Source organism: Oreochromis niloticus, linkage group LG7 (genome assembly GCF_001858045.2).
Source record: "Oreochromis niloticus isolate F11D_XX linkage group LG7, O_niloticus_UMD_NMBU, whole genome shotgun sequence".
NCBI lineage: Eukaryota > Metazoa > Chordata > Actinopteri > Cichliformes > Cichlidae > Oreochromis > Oreochromis niloticus.
Window position 1 is genome coordinate 59,221,225 of NC_031972.2, and position 13,034 is coordinate 59,234,258.

Here is a 13,034-nt window from a genome sequence, read left to right on the forward strand (position 1 = left end):
TGCTAAATGTCACATCAATATTCTCTAGCAGCCAATTAATCTCAGCTCCCATGGAACCTGGTGACATCTCGCATCCTGTTGGAATACAGATGGCACCATCGCTGGACCTTTGCTCTTAACACATATTTGCTGAGAGCACTCATATGGTGCAGTTCAAATATTGTGCAACCTCGTGCATCCTTCCCTTCTTAAATCTTTCAGAGGGTTTCACAGAGAAAACTTTATTAGCAGAGGCAGCGGCAGCAGCACAGCTTGACTTTTATTCAATTGCGGGCAGAGGGTACTTCAAGGATAGATGGGAAAGGAAAACGATTTTTCACAGGATGTTCTACAGGAGGATTTAAGTCCACTGTATTTTGAGCTGTGTGTTGGGGAGGTGAGTGATAGCCTCGGTGTTAGGATGGTGACATGAGGTGAGCGGGTGATTACTAAAGACGAACAAGGTCAAATCGCTCATTGTCCCTGCTGTTGCTGTATCACTGAACTCTGGCAGAATTAAAGGCTTATGTTGAGGTGTGGTCAGAGCTGGATGCTCTTACTCACATCTCAGCAACGATTTTAGATGGCATCATTTTAGAGTAATAGCTTTGACCCTTTAAAGTCTCAACAGTAACTGTGATTCCACAAGAATTGCAGTTAATCATAGTTATACTTGCCTGATCTGTCATAGTGTGCATAGCCGTATATGAGAGAAATAAAATCCATTAGAAGCCATTTAGAGATATGAGTCACTGTCACCTGAATATCCTATCAGATAATAAAGTCACTATATAGTCTAATGATTAAGGTTTGGCTTTCCTGCGCAAACTGTACTATGGATGAACTTCCCTAGAGGTATATATTATACTAAGTGTTTTACTATTTAGGTCATGACATTAAGAGGTTGAATTTAGGCCCCAGAAGATTCAGGCTCTTCCTGCAGTAACAGCTTGTTGCTAAGCAATGCCATTTAAAAACAGCAGAGTATTGAAAAATGGGTTGTACTAAATGGGTTTCCTTTGAATCGTAAACTATAAAGAATATAGGGGCCCTGCTGATTTTAAATGGAGTGACCCTCTGTGTGTTTCAAATAATATTCAGAAGTGTATCACAGTTTGTTGCTTACCTGTCCTACATAGACCAGCAGTCTGGCATTAAGAGGACTCTCATCAGGGCTCAGCCAGAACTCAGAGTTATCGTCTGATGATACTGAGAACTGGAAATCACCTGGAAGGGAGAAAACATGATCAAAGTGTGTGCTAGTGGAAGTAGATATGTATGATCTAAGAGAGTATAATCACGCAGGGAGGAATTTCATAAGAAATGTGCAAAATAAAACGCACCACAAATGTGGTGCCCCTGCCGGGAGCAGTAGTCATAGATGACATGCAAAACAGTGAGAACACGGGGCGCAGTAAGTGGAGTTCACAAACATTGTCTTTTAGTTTATAGGTAATCTCAGAATAGTGACAAATTGTATTTATTTGTTATCTTTCCTCATAAATGTTTACACGTTCATGAGTAATCAGTAATCTGAGAGACAGTGATCTTAGTTTTCAAATGTGGACTCATCCTAAGAGCAGAATAAAATCGAAATGGTATCCACACAGTCAGATTATCTATGATTTGTTCTTGTGGATCGACATGCAAATTCATATATACTATTATCTATAAAAATGCACAATTAAGCGTAACACAGGTGGACATACCTGTAAATACAGTTTTTTTGGGGGGGGGCCTTTTCAGCTTTATTTGATAGACACAGTGAAAGCAGGGGCAGACATGCGGCAAAGGGCCGTGGGCCGGACTTGAACCCAGGCTGGCCGCTCTCAGCCATATGGCACGTGGTCGCCTGCTCAACAAACTGAGCTAACCCAGCAACCCAGTGAATACAGATTTCTAACAATGTTGCTGCACTGATTATTTATCTGACTAAAATAAGCTAAAATGTAGAATTGCTATTAGTAAAACAAGGTATAATCTCACTATTTCCACAGTGATTAAGAGGGTGAGTAGCAGCCATGTGCGCCTAATCAAATGCCCTTGATTAAACTGATCAAGTGTGACCACCCTTATAAAAGCAGAAGTTTTGGTTTGGTGTATTTTTGTGTGTGTGTTTTTCTGGTCTGGAGCACTATTGTGTGTGTTAACACACTCCAAAGACTCAATTCCACTTCGGCAATGATTTTAGAGAAGCAATTGTTAGTACCCATTAATCTGGGAAGGGTTATAAGGCCATTTCCAAACAATTTAAAGTCCATCATTCTGAAGTGAAAAACATTATTCACATGTGGACAGCGTTCAAGCCAGCTGCCAATCTTCCCAAGAGCGGACACCTCAGAAAATTCACCCCAAGGTCAAATCATACAATGGTCATAGAAATTGCAAAATTGCACCTGAACAAACCACAAGGCTTCTGAAGCGCATGGACAGACCAGACCAGGATGAAAATGTTTGGCCACAATGCGCAGCACTACATTTGGTGACAACCAAAGCGTACAGCATATCAGCATGAACATAGCATACTAACTGTTGAGCACAGGAATGGGGAGGGTACAGCTAAAGTTTGGCTGAAATTGGGACATTGGCACAGCAGCAAATCTATAACCGAATGGCAGAAAAAAGAAAAGGATCAAGGTGTTGGAATGACTCAGTCAAAGTTCAGACCTCAACCTGACTCAAATGCTGTGGCAGGATCTTAAGAGAGCTGTGCATAAATCAGTGCCTGGAAACCCAAATAAACACTGTAAATAAGAGTGGGCCTAAATTCCTCCACAGCAATGTGAGCATCTGATAAACAATTACTTCAAGTTGCTGCTGTTAAAGGTGGTTCTACAAGCTGTTTGGTTACACTCTGCTTATGCATTCTGACCTAGCCTTTGACACAGTGTAATAAGCCATGTGTTACTGTTTATACAAGGTTGTATTAAAAAACCTTTTAGAAGTAGCAGACTCTTTCTTTCATTATTCATTTCATAAAACAACAGAATTAAAAACAAAGAGCACACTTTCTTTTTCATATGACTATCTACAGTTGGATTCCAGCACTTTATAATCCATTTGGGAAATCAAGTCTGCTGTGTAAAATGATGAATGATGAACACTCGTGAACACAGAATGAAATGTAATAGTGCTAATGTATTGACTCTTTTCTCCTCTTGAGCACAGACTCTTTTGCTACTGCCGCTGCTGCATTCTTGAAGATAATTGTAGAACGGCACCCATTAACTTTTCTATCTCCAGTGGATTAAAAACCGAGGCTTTGCTCTTTATTTAGTTATAGTCATGGTGAATTGTGATATTGGTGCTCGACTGATGCTGCCCTTTTTTCATTCGCCACACAAGCACTAACCTCAGAGTTGACTTAACTATGTGATCAGCTGTTTCTGAATAGAGAAAGGGGCTTCCCATCTTGGGCTTGCTCCAAACACAGGTCAGTATGGTGAGACATTCTAATATTTTGCAGGTGGTAGTGTTCACTATAATAAAACGAATTTGTTACTACACGATTGCAATATTTAGGAATTCTCAAACTACATGTTAAATTGCCACATTATTCATACTTTAAATATGGTTGCAAAACATAATTGAGAAATGACGTGCACGCTGTCACTGAGAAGATAATATGACCTTTAAGCCATCAGCAACGGAGAGTGCTACCCCAAGTGAAAGCTGCACGAGGGGCTGAAATGAATGGTAATTTAATTAATAACTTCATATTCTGCAATTTGTGTAAGGGCACTTGGGGATTAGAGCTTTCAGTTCCCACAGCAACTGGGCTTGAGGGTAAGGCCATGAGGGGACTGCAATGAGATTTAGCTGTGAGATTTCTGGCATTCAGCCATAATAAAAATGTGAATATCAACTACATTAGTGGCTCCGAAGTGCTTGGATTAAGAGGGCTGTGGAAAATGTCTACTCTTTCAAATGTTCAAATGCTTCCTCAGATTGGGGACTTACTAATAGAAAAAGTTAGTTACCATCTCTGTAAGGGTGAAGGTAGCCAAATATTCTCAAGCCATAGTTCTTCCACTTTGGAGCCACTGCCAGTTTCTTCACTGTTGTCCTGGCCTGTAGTAAGAAAGAGGGAAAAAATATTGCAACTTTAATAGCAGTAAGTTAAACACTTTACTTCATGTTAAGTCACAGTGAAACATTCGGTTCACAAACACACAATGAAGCATAAAGCAAACCTCTGACCCACTTGTTCAAGTCGCAACTTAATATGAAAACGATGAAGACTAAAAGACGAGATACTATAATAAAAGACCATGCTTTAATAAAACATAAAGCTAGCATGCTCACAGATCATAGTGAGCATGCTAGCTTTTTGCCTGGAAATTGTTGCCATACAGTTCTCATCCGACAATATTATGCATGTAGCCATTTCTTGCCATTTTTAAACTTTTTGAGACATCTGAAACTGCTACAAGTTTAGCCAGTAATGCAGTTAAGCTAAATAGGTTAGCAATTAATTATTTAGAATGATATTATCAGATTAATGTTGCTGAGCCTTTGCAGACGGCTCAGAAGGATGTAAAACACAGTGATTTCAGCTACCAGTGAGGCGCGCTCCACTGCTAAAAGCTACAGATTTTATGACAATGATGATTTACTGTTTCACAGGTTGATTTGCACATGCACTAAACACCTCAGCTAGGAGCAGCTGATGAAATGTGCTTGTGGCAGTCAATTTCAGTCAGCAAATCAATAGGTACAAATGAAAAGCCTGCTGTCTGAGGCTAAGAGCCATTTCCCCCCAAAAATAAATAAATAAATAAGAATTCTGCTGGTAAATATGGCACAGTCACAGCCAGCTGCATATGTGACTTGTGCGAGCAGGGAGACTGACAGGCATGCACAACCAGTCGATATGATGTGCCTTTAGTGTTAATGCATGAAAATACTCACTGCTGTACTTACATGAGGATAGAGAGGGAAGTGCAAGTTCTTTCTCAGCTGGGCTATAGAGGAGCCACACCAGTCCTCAAACACGTGAAGGTTAGCCTGGCCCTTATACTGTCAACACACAATCACACACGCACAGAGGACACAGGTCAATGCACACACTAACAGCGGCATCATACGTGCTGTTAAACAGGAGATACGCTTCAGTGCTTCAGAGCTGCCATCCTGCCTAGAACGTGCTGGAATATGTGCAATTTCCTCCATGTTGCAGGAAAAATCAAATCTCTTTGAAACATGCGACTGCAGAGTGAGGTTAGAAATGTTCTGAATAACAGAAGAACTCAACAGGAGTATCGGGGGAGTGTGAACTGAGAATGTCTGGAGCAGTTTGTCAAAGCTCATCCCCTGCCCATAGTATGACATTTGTCTGAATTACACAGGGAAATCACAGGACACAGCAAGGACAGATGGTGAAACCAGTCTGCTTTGGGGCACAGTCTCCTCTCTCGTGCGCACACACACACAAATCTGTTCATATTGGAGTGGGGATGACTCTCCATAGATTTGTGTGTCAAACTTACAGTGCTATGGAAATTATGTGCTTTGGGTCACACAATGTTTAAAATGAGAGAAAAACTCTACAGAGTGAAACAATGAAGAGTGTAAGTCTTAATATCTTCACTACACACTCTGATGCGCTGTTGCACATTAGCACATAACCTCAACTCAGTTTAATGTCAAGCTCTAGGAGCACAGTGGAAAAAAATGTTTATACTTGATGATCTCGAACTGTACCAATATACTATACCACATACTGTACACACATATGGTATCCTTTTAATGTGTGACAGCAGTCTCAGCAGGTTGCCACTGTAATGCTGCCACAGATATTTACAACATCACAGAGTACTTGAGCAGTAAGCTCACTTTCTCCAATTGACTATGAAAAACGGCACAGCGAGGTTCCCCCGGTTGGATCAAAGGGAAAGATTGCTTCAATACTTTGGCCCCATTTCATTAGTTAAAGGTAACCTTTTTGTGCGTAGAGTAGGTGCTAGCTGTGTAGTCAACAAGAAGTGAGCTGTCAAATGAAGAAACCAGAGGAGTGGCAGTGACCTCATGTAAATAAAACACAATCCTCTCATTAGAGAGATTAGAGGAATGGGATATGGAAGGTTTCGTAAGCAAATGTCTCTCTGACTGCTACTCTAAAGGAGAAACATGTTGATGGAGGGTGTTGTGCTCCTTCAGTATGACACAGGCATTCGAACAGATGGCATGACCTGCGTGGTCCTCGTTTCTCTCCACACTCTGCATGGTCAACTAAATGTCCGGGACACTGACAGCAACATGGCAATTACAGTTCATGAATTAACCATGGGATAACTTTGTTTTGAAAACATGTCATTCCCAAACAGTGGGACGCCTGATTTAAGCTCACATATTTATTTATTTTTTTTGGTAAATGTTCCTTTTAAAATTAAAAGAGAAAGAGACAGTTGAAAGGCTGACAGATTTAAATCTGAAAAAAGAAATGAATGAAGAAAATGGATGAGACTGCCTGATGTTTAAAAAAAAGGGGGGTGGGGGGAGTGACAGATAGAAATGGGGAGGCACAGTGAGGTTAGAAGGATTTAGCAGATGGGGACTAGTCCCTGTGTAAATATGCCTTATATAAAGCTTTTAATAGATTTCCTGTGGGTTTTAAAAGCAAACCTTTTTCGGCCTGACCTGCTCCCCCCCCACCCCCCCTCCCTCTCCTTGTCAAATAGCAATAAGCGGACAGCTTTAAAAGTCTGTAATTATTCACACAAACATATCCCTGTGTGGCCCTGGAGAGGCCGTGGGCTGTAAAGTAAAGGCTTTTTTTGGGGGGGGGGTCACTTGTGTATAACTGGCTATGTTTTGTGGGTGACAGGGACGTAAGAGCTCTGTCTGTGCTCTGGCCTTAACTCAATCATTTCTCTCTGAGTGTTGCTTCAGCTCCCCCCCCCTCTCTCAGGCTTCAGTCCCACTATCCCTAAAGTTGTTTCTTCTTCCCTCTGACCTCTCCATTTCTGCCTCTCCATCCTTCTATCTCTGTCTTTGTTCTGCCAAATGCTGTCAGTGTCTCGACTCTCATTCTTTAGTTTCCCTGAGCTCAGCTGTTGGCTGTCACTCCACCACACTGTCTCACTCCATCTTCTTTTTGCCTCTCTTCTCATTCCTTGTTCTGCAGCGAGCGATAAAATCATACTCACATTATTTGTTGGTGTATTGACAATGATACTGCCTGTCTGTGTTTTTCTTGTTTTGTTTTTCTACACGATGGGTATGATATAGGAATGTAGAGATTGTGTCATTTCAGATGACAGCTAGCTTTCTTTTATAGCTAACATTTATATTCAGTAACTGGCTAAAGAAGAGACAGAATGACTACTGCTGTCTTTCTTACTTTGTTGTTTTACTTACATTTATGCAGCTGTTATTGTTTAATCCAAAATCACACTTTTAGCAATCAAGTAAACAGGCATGGGCACTATTAGGAAGCACCGTTTCTTCTACTTGAACTAACTAAATATTAAATTACCTCTGTCCATCACAATCATTCTTCTGCATCTGTATTTTATCAGAAGTAAGTCCAAAGTGGCTATGTGCTAGGCTACTTGTTGGGACTTGTAGACTTCATATATTTACAATACGGCTGTGTGCAGGTAAGGGTAGGACCCAAACGCAAACTCGCAGAGACAAAAAGTAAACTCAAAAAACACAGCTTTATTGCTGGCGTGGAAGGGAAACAAAATAAAACTAAACTGGGAAAACTACTACTAAATCATACATGGAAACACAGGGAGAACCACACAGCTATGTTAGAGGACGCAACCCTGACAAAGAGAAACATGGGGCTTAAATACACTGTGGGATAAGGAGGGGGAATGAGCCACAGGAGGAGAGCACAGCTGGGATTAATCAAGCAGGACGAGACAAGGGAAGCAAAACTAGAAACATTAACATAGGACACAGACTGTGAAAGTAAAACAGGTAACACACTGACTGAACTCAAGAAATGTAAACTTAACAGACTGGGGAGACAGAACATAGGGACTTGAAACATGGGACAGAAAGGTACAGTAGACACAACATGGACATAACAACGCCACAGGGAAAGTGTAAAACAAAATACAGGAACACAGGACCTCTTTCAAAATAAAATGGGAAATATAATGGAGCGCAAACATGACAACATAAGAAACACAGACATGAAACACATGAAGGACAAGGGAGACTTAACAGGGGTTGGATATTCAAGGGGAATCTAATAAACAAATGAACTAGATAACCTAATGGACTTAAACATAAACCATAAATATCAAAATAAACTTAAAACGCTGGGTCAAAAGACCCAGGATCATGACAGTCCCCCGGGAGGAGGCCCCGGGGCAGACCCATCACACGCTGGAGAGATTATATCTCTCGGCTGGCCTGGGAACGCCTTGGTGTTCCCCTGGATAAGCTGGAGGAGGTGGCTAGGGAGAGGGAGGTCTGGGCTTGGGCTGCTGCCCCCGTGACCCGGCCCCGGATAAGAGGAAGAAAATGGATGGATATTTAGTAGTAGGCATGGATTCTGCTTAAATTGCTAAATGCACTATCAATCCATCCATCCATCCACTCCCGCTCATCCTTTTTCAGGGTCGCGGGGGGGCTGGAGCCTATCCCAGCTGTCTTAGGGCGAGAGGTGGGGTACACCCTGGACAGGTTGCAGGGCTAACACATAGACAGAGACAACCATTCGTGCTCACATTCACTCCCGCATTCACACCTATGGGCAATTTAGAGTTCCCAATTAACCTATCCTCACTAACTGCATGTCTTTGGACTGTGGGAGGAAGCCGGAGTACCCGGGGAGAACCCACGCAAACACAGGGAGAACAGGCAAACTCCACACAGAAGGACCCTGGCCTGATGGTGGAATTGAACTTAGGACTTTCTTGCTGTGTACACTAGAAAATATATTCATATTCTTAGAAAAAAAATAACTATTATTAGCAACTTGGGTTTATTCGCTGCTCTCAAGACACAGCTGTGTTTGGTTCATTTGAAGATAAATTTCCCTACTTTTATCCTATTACGTGTGACTGAAAGTTCACCATAAATACAACATGTGCAACATGTTGACATAGAAAGCAACATGTAAATATGTACAACCTACAAATCCACTCTCTTCTACTATCATGTTGCACCAATGAACTGATATAGTGTACATATTTCAACCGTCTACTTTATATGAAGAATATGGTAAAACATATAGCATATAAACAGCAGTAATACACTGAAAGCATACTTCCTTAATTCTTAAAGTTTTAACAGTCAGTTGTGTTTAAACCTGCGCCCAGTCATCCTCCTTTGTAAATGTAGGTATAATCTTGCCCATTAGTTTCTCTTGTTCGAATTCATTTCTTCTTCCCTGTTCATCCACACCCTGCTAAATCTCAAACTATTCCAGATATTGTTCAAACACCTGGCCCACCATATGTGACAAAAAAAAAACCCAAAACCAAAAACAAAACAACATTACCTCTTTTGCAATGATCGGCAATTATATTCAACTTCTTTTCTCCTCATCAAGTTCCAACTATGAACAAACAAAATCTACTTTAATTGTCCAAAATGAATACATCATTCAGATCTAGACGTGTGGCACAGAGCTACTTCAGCTTACTTACAAAAGTATCTGCTGATGATAAAGAGCGCTTTGCAAAAACACTTATGTTAGAGAACTGCATTAAGCTGGAAAGCGTTACAAAGTAATCAGAGACTTAAGATATTTAATCACTTCACACTGATGATTGTCTAGAAATTGTGGACAATTAAAAGGAGACAATTTTGTTCCGTTATTACTCTCCTTAAGTGGGCACCCAGCTAAGATGGTACCAAAGGCACAATGTAGAATGCTCAATGAGGCGAAGAAAAATCCCAGAGTAACAGCTAAAGGCTCAGAGAAATCACTACAGCTGGTAACGCTTTGCTCATGAGAATGGAGATGTGTAGAAAGAGTTTGTGTGCTGGTGCCTTTGGGCCTAGACAGCTTGCCGTCATTGGGTTTATCGAAGGGTCTTACAGTGGGGCAGCTAAAACTAAGTAGGAGATGGAGCAAGCAAATGACCCTTTTAAACATTAAAGTAAATGTATTACAGAGTGGTTCAAACAAATAATAATAACAATAATCTAGAGTGGCCAAGCCCTAAAAGAGATTCCAACCATCCATATATGACCTGCATTTGTTGGAAATGCTTCTCCAAGAGAAGTAATTTATGGCATCTGTCAAACACGAGGAGCGAAGCAAAAGAACAAGAAAAAGGACAAGAAAAGGGAGCTACCCGATTAAGAAGGGCATTTAATCTAAAGCATCAAATACTGTATCGTACACTACTCTTATCACACCACACATTTCCCCCAGAAAACTACATACATTCTGCGAGCGTGTCTTTCACCATATCTCCTCTCTCTCATCCATCTGGCTGAACCATCAACCCAGCAAACAAATAAAACTTTCTCTTTTTTCCATCTCTCTTCTCCCTTTCTCAAAATCTGGTGCAGCCTTCTGCGCTTCCCACTGGCAGCAAGGCACTGACAAATGGCTGCTCAGTGTACCCACTGACGAGCTTTCACACCAACTGACACTATTAATCCCTATTGGGTAAGAAAAGTGAGACATGATGTTCCTATCCAGAGCAGATTGGGGTATATACAATGCCACTTTGTTTGCTCACATGGGACATGCAGGACAGCAGGCATTAAAACTCAGTGTTGATACATCATAACACTGTACTATTTGTAAGTGTTGAATAAATAGGGAATAATTGAACGTGTACTATAATTCTATGATATAAACTTATATTTATAGGAAACATTTAGTCTCTCCCCCTCCTGTCTCACCTTCCTCTTTCCTTTAGTAATTTAGGAAAGAAAAGAAAGTGGGATAAGAAGGAAGATACAGTGAGGGGAAGAAGCACTATATGGACACAGATAATGAGAACTCATTTCACACAGTGAGAGCAGCAAAAAATGGAAGACATGGTTTATATGATCTAGATCCCAGCCTCATCAACTACTGTAATGAGGGTTTGTATAATCTGCCATCTGTCCTACAATTACATATCTTCAGTAATGCCAAAGATGTAACATGAGGGGGATGGATAGGCTGCAGTAGATACGTCAAACTGAGGAACATAAGACAGGGTACGAGGAACGAGCAGCATTTTTTCTTATCTCAAACGCTTACACGTAAATGGCAGATAAGAGAAATCACAGTTATTCACCAGTTGGCATTTTGAATAGACAGAAGAAAAAAAACAGACAAAATCAATAGTGAGAGGGAGACAAATATCAGATGTCTTCTCCTGCATCTTCACCTCATATTACTGAGGTATGAGGAGGGGATCGGAGAGCAGACAAAGATCTGATTTGTCCTGCAGTCTTGTCACTCCATGTGTTTCTGTGCGAAGAGACAGCTGTGATGACTGCTTCCATATGAATCATGTGTCTGTGTTGTGCCACAATATCTTCCTCACTTCCCTCGAGTGGTAAATAATAGGCTGTCAAAATCTGTTTCACCAAAAGTACAGACATAAAGATACTTTCAGCTCCACCAAGAGCCAAAAGACCAGACACTTTAGTCAGTCAGTCAACTTGGAGACTGTCATCCTCCACCTGTCCTGCTCAGTGCACTAGAATTGAAACCAGGCTTAATGCTTTAAACATGATATATCTGGGAATTACGATATGACTAAGTTAAATCTCTGCTCCCTGTGGCTTTTAAAATATCAGTGACATGTAAAAAAACATGAAAGTTCCTCTGATATCAACGTCTACAATGACTTAGCAGACTACTAATCCTTCTTACATCACTTTCTTTCTGCATGTGACTAAATAAAATTGTTTAAGAAGCTCAAATTCTCCCTAGATACATGTCAGCTTTGCTGCAAATGACTGTTTATCCATTCTTGCCTGGCTAGTGCTTGACTGCTAAAAAGTGGGGCAATTTGCTTTCTTATCTATGTCCCATGTCAGTGCGTTTAAAGTGCCGATGTCACCTTTGAATGAGCAAGCACGCTTGGCCAAAGACCCTCATCAAGTCACCAGTGTTTACCTGTTGCAAGCCACACAGTTTTAAATGTATTAAAAGTGATTAAAGTGCCTCTGTTTCTGTCTAGGTTGTTTTTTTCCCATTTTGCAACTGAATTTATGTGCATGTGGCTTAGGACTGCTTCTGAATGTCCATGTGACCTCTGCCAGTCTGTGACGGCAGGCATATGGCACCACTCTACCTCTGCCAGTATGAGTCTACGCCTTTGACAGTGCCAGCTCAGTGGCCCCACAGACCTCTACCATTTTGGCTGTGCACCAAGAAAACAAGTTAATGCTGGTAATTAGGACAGAAAGCTAGTGAGGAGAGCGGAGGAAGAGCTGCTGCGCTGCATGGTTTCTGACAAACTTGGCTTAGGCCTGACATAGCAGAGATAAGAAAGGATTTTTGAGTGTTGAACTTCCAAGAAATTCTTGAAATATTTGATAGAATTATGCAGGATTTCCAGAAAACTCACCGATTCTAAATGACAGGGTGCTTTAAGAGTAGGCTGGAAATCAGTCAAAGAAATGCCATGTCGACGTTTAAAAGGGAGCTTTGACGCTAGTCATGCCTAATGTAAGATGTTGTGGGTGTGGATGTTGCAAAATTTATTTTCCTTCTGCGGCTGCTTTGCTTTTTCATTCCACACCATGAATAAGAAAATATGTTTGGTCAATGAAATCACTTACATGTTTCTGAGTGCAAAAACATATCCTGTGATCTGCAAAATGATAAAACACAAGGCACAGGAGAAAAAAAAACATAATAAAGCTCGTTGCTATGATCAACCCTTGAAATCTATTTAGATTTGTGCAATTAGTCTACATGGTCCAGTATCAGACTGCCTACTTGGCTGTGATCCTAGCTTGGCTGTTTCATATCAATGTGACTCCTCATTTTCTAAGTAGCACCGCTTTAAATTATGCCAAAACCATCACCACATTTAGATGCAGCCCCTCGCTATTTAGACAACAGATGTTTGCAGGGCATATTAAATCAGAAAAGCAGACATCATCCGCATATGACTGCTTTAAAAGCC

The 13,034-nt window shown here is 41.0% G+C and overlaps 1 protein-coding gene across 1 annotated transcript in view; it reads right to left on the reverse strand.

The window, feature by feature from the left end:
• b4galnt4a (beta-1,4-N-acetyl-galactosaminyl transferase 4a) overlaps window positions 1-13,034 on the reverse strand; it is a 149,399-nt gene that overhangs the window by 55,121 nt on the left and 81,244 nt on the right. Inside the window, exons 4-6 of the mRNA XM_005471011.4 lie at window positions 4,903-4,998; window positions 3,960-4,050; window positions 1,106-1,206 (exon numbers count right to left, since the gene is read on the reverse strand). Coding sequence (XP_005471068.1) covers window positions 1,106-1,206; window positions 3,960-4,050; window positions 4,903-4,998 — 288 coding nt within the window. The remainder of the gene's footprint in view (window positions 1-1,105; window positions 1,207-3,959; window positions 4,051-4,902; window positions 4,999-13,034) is intronic.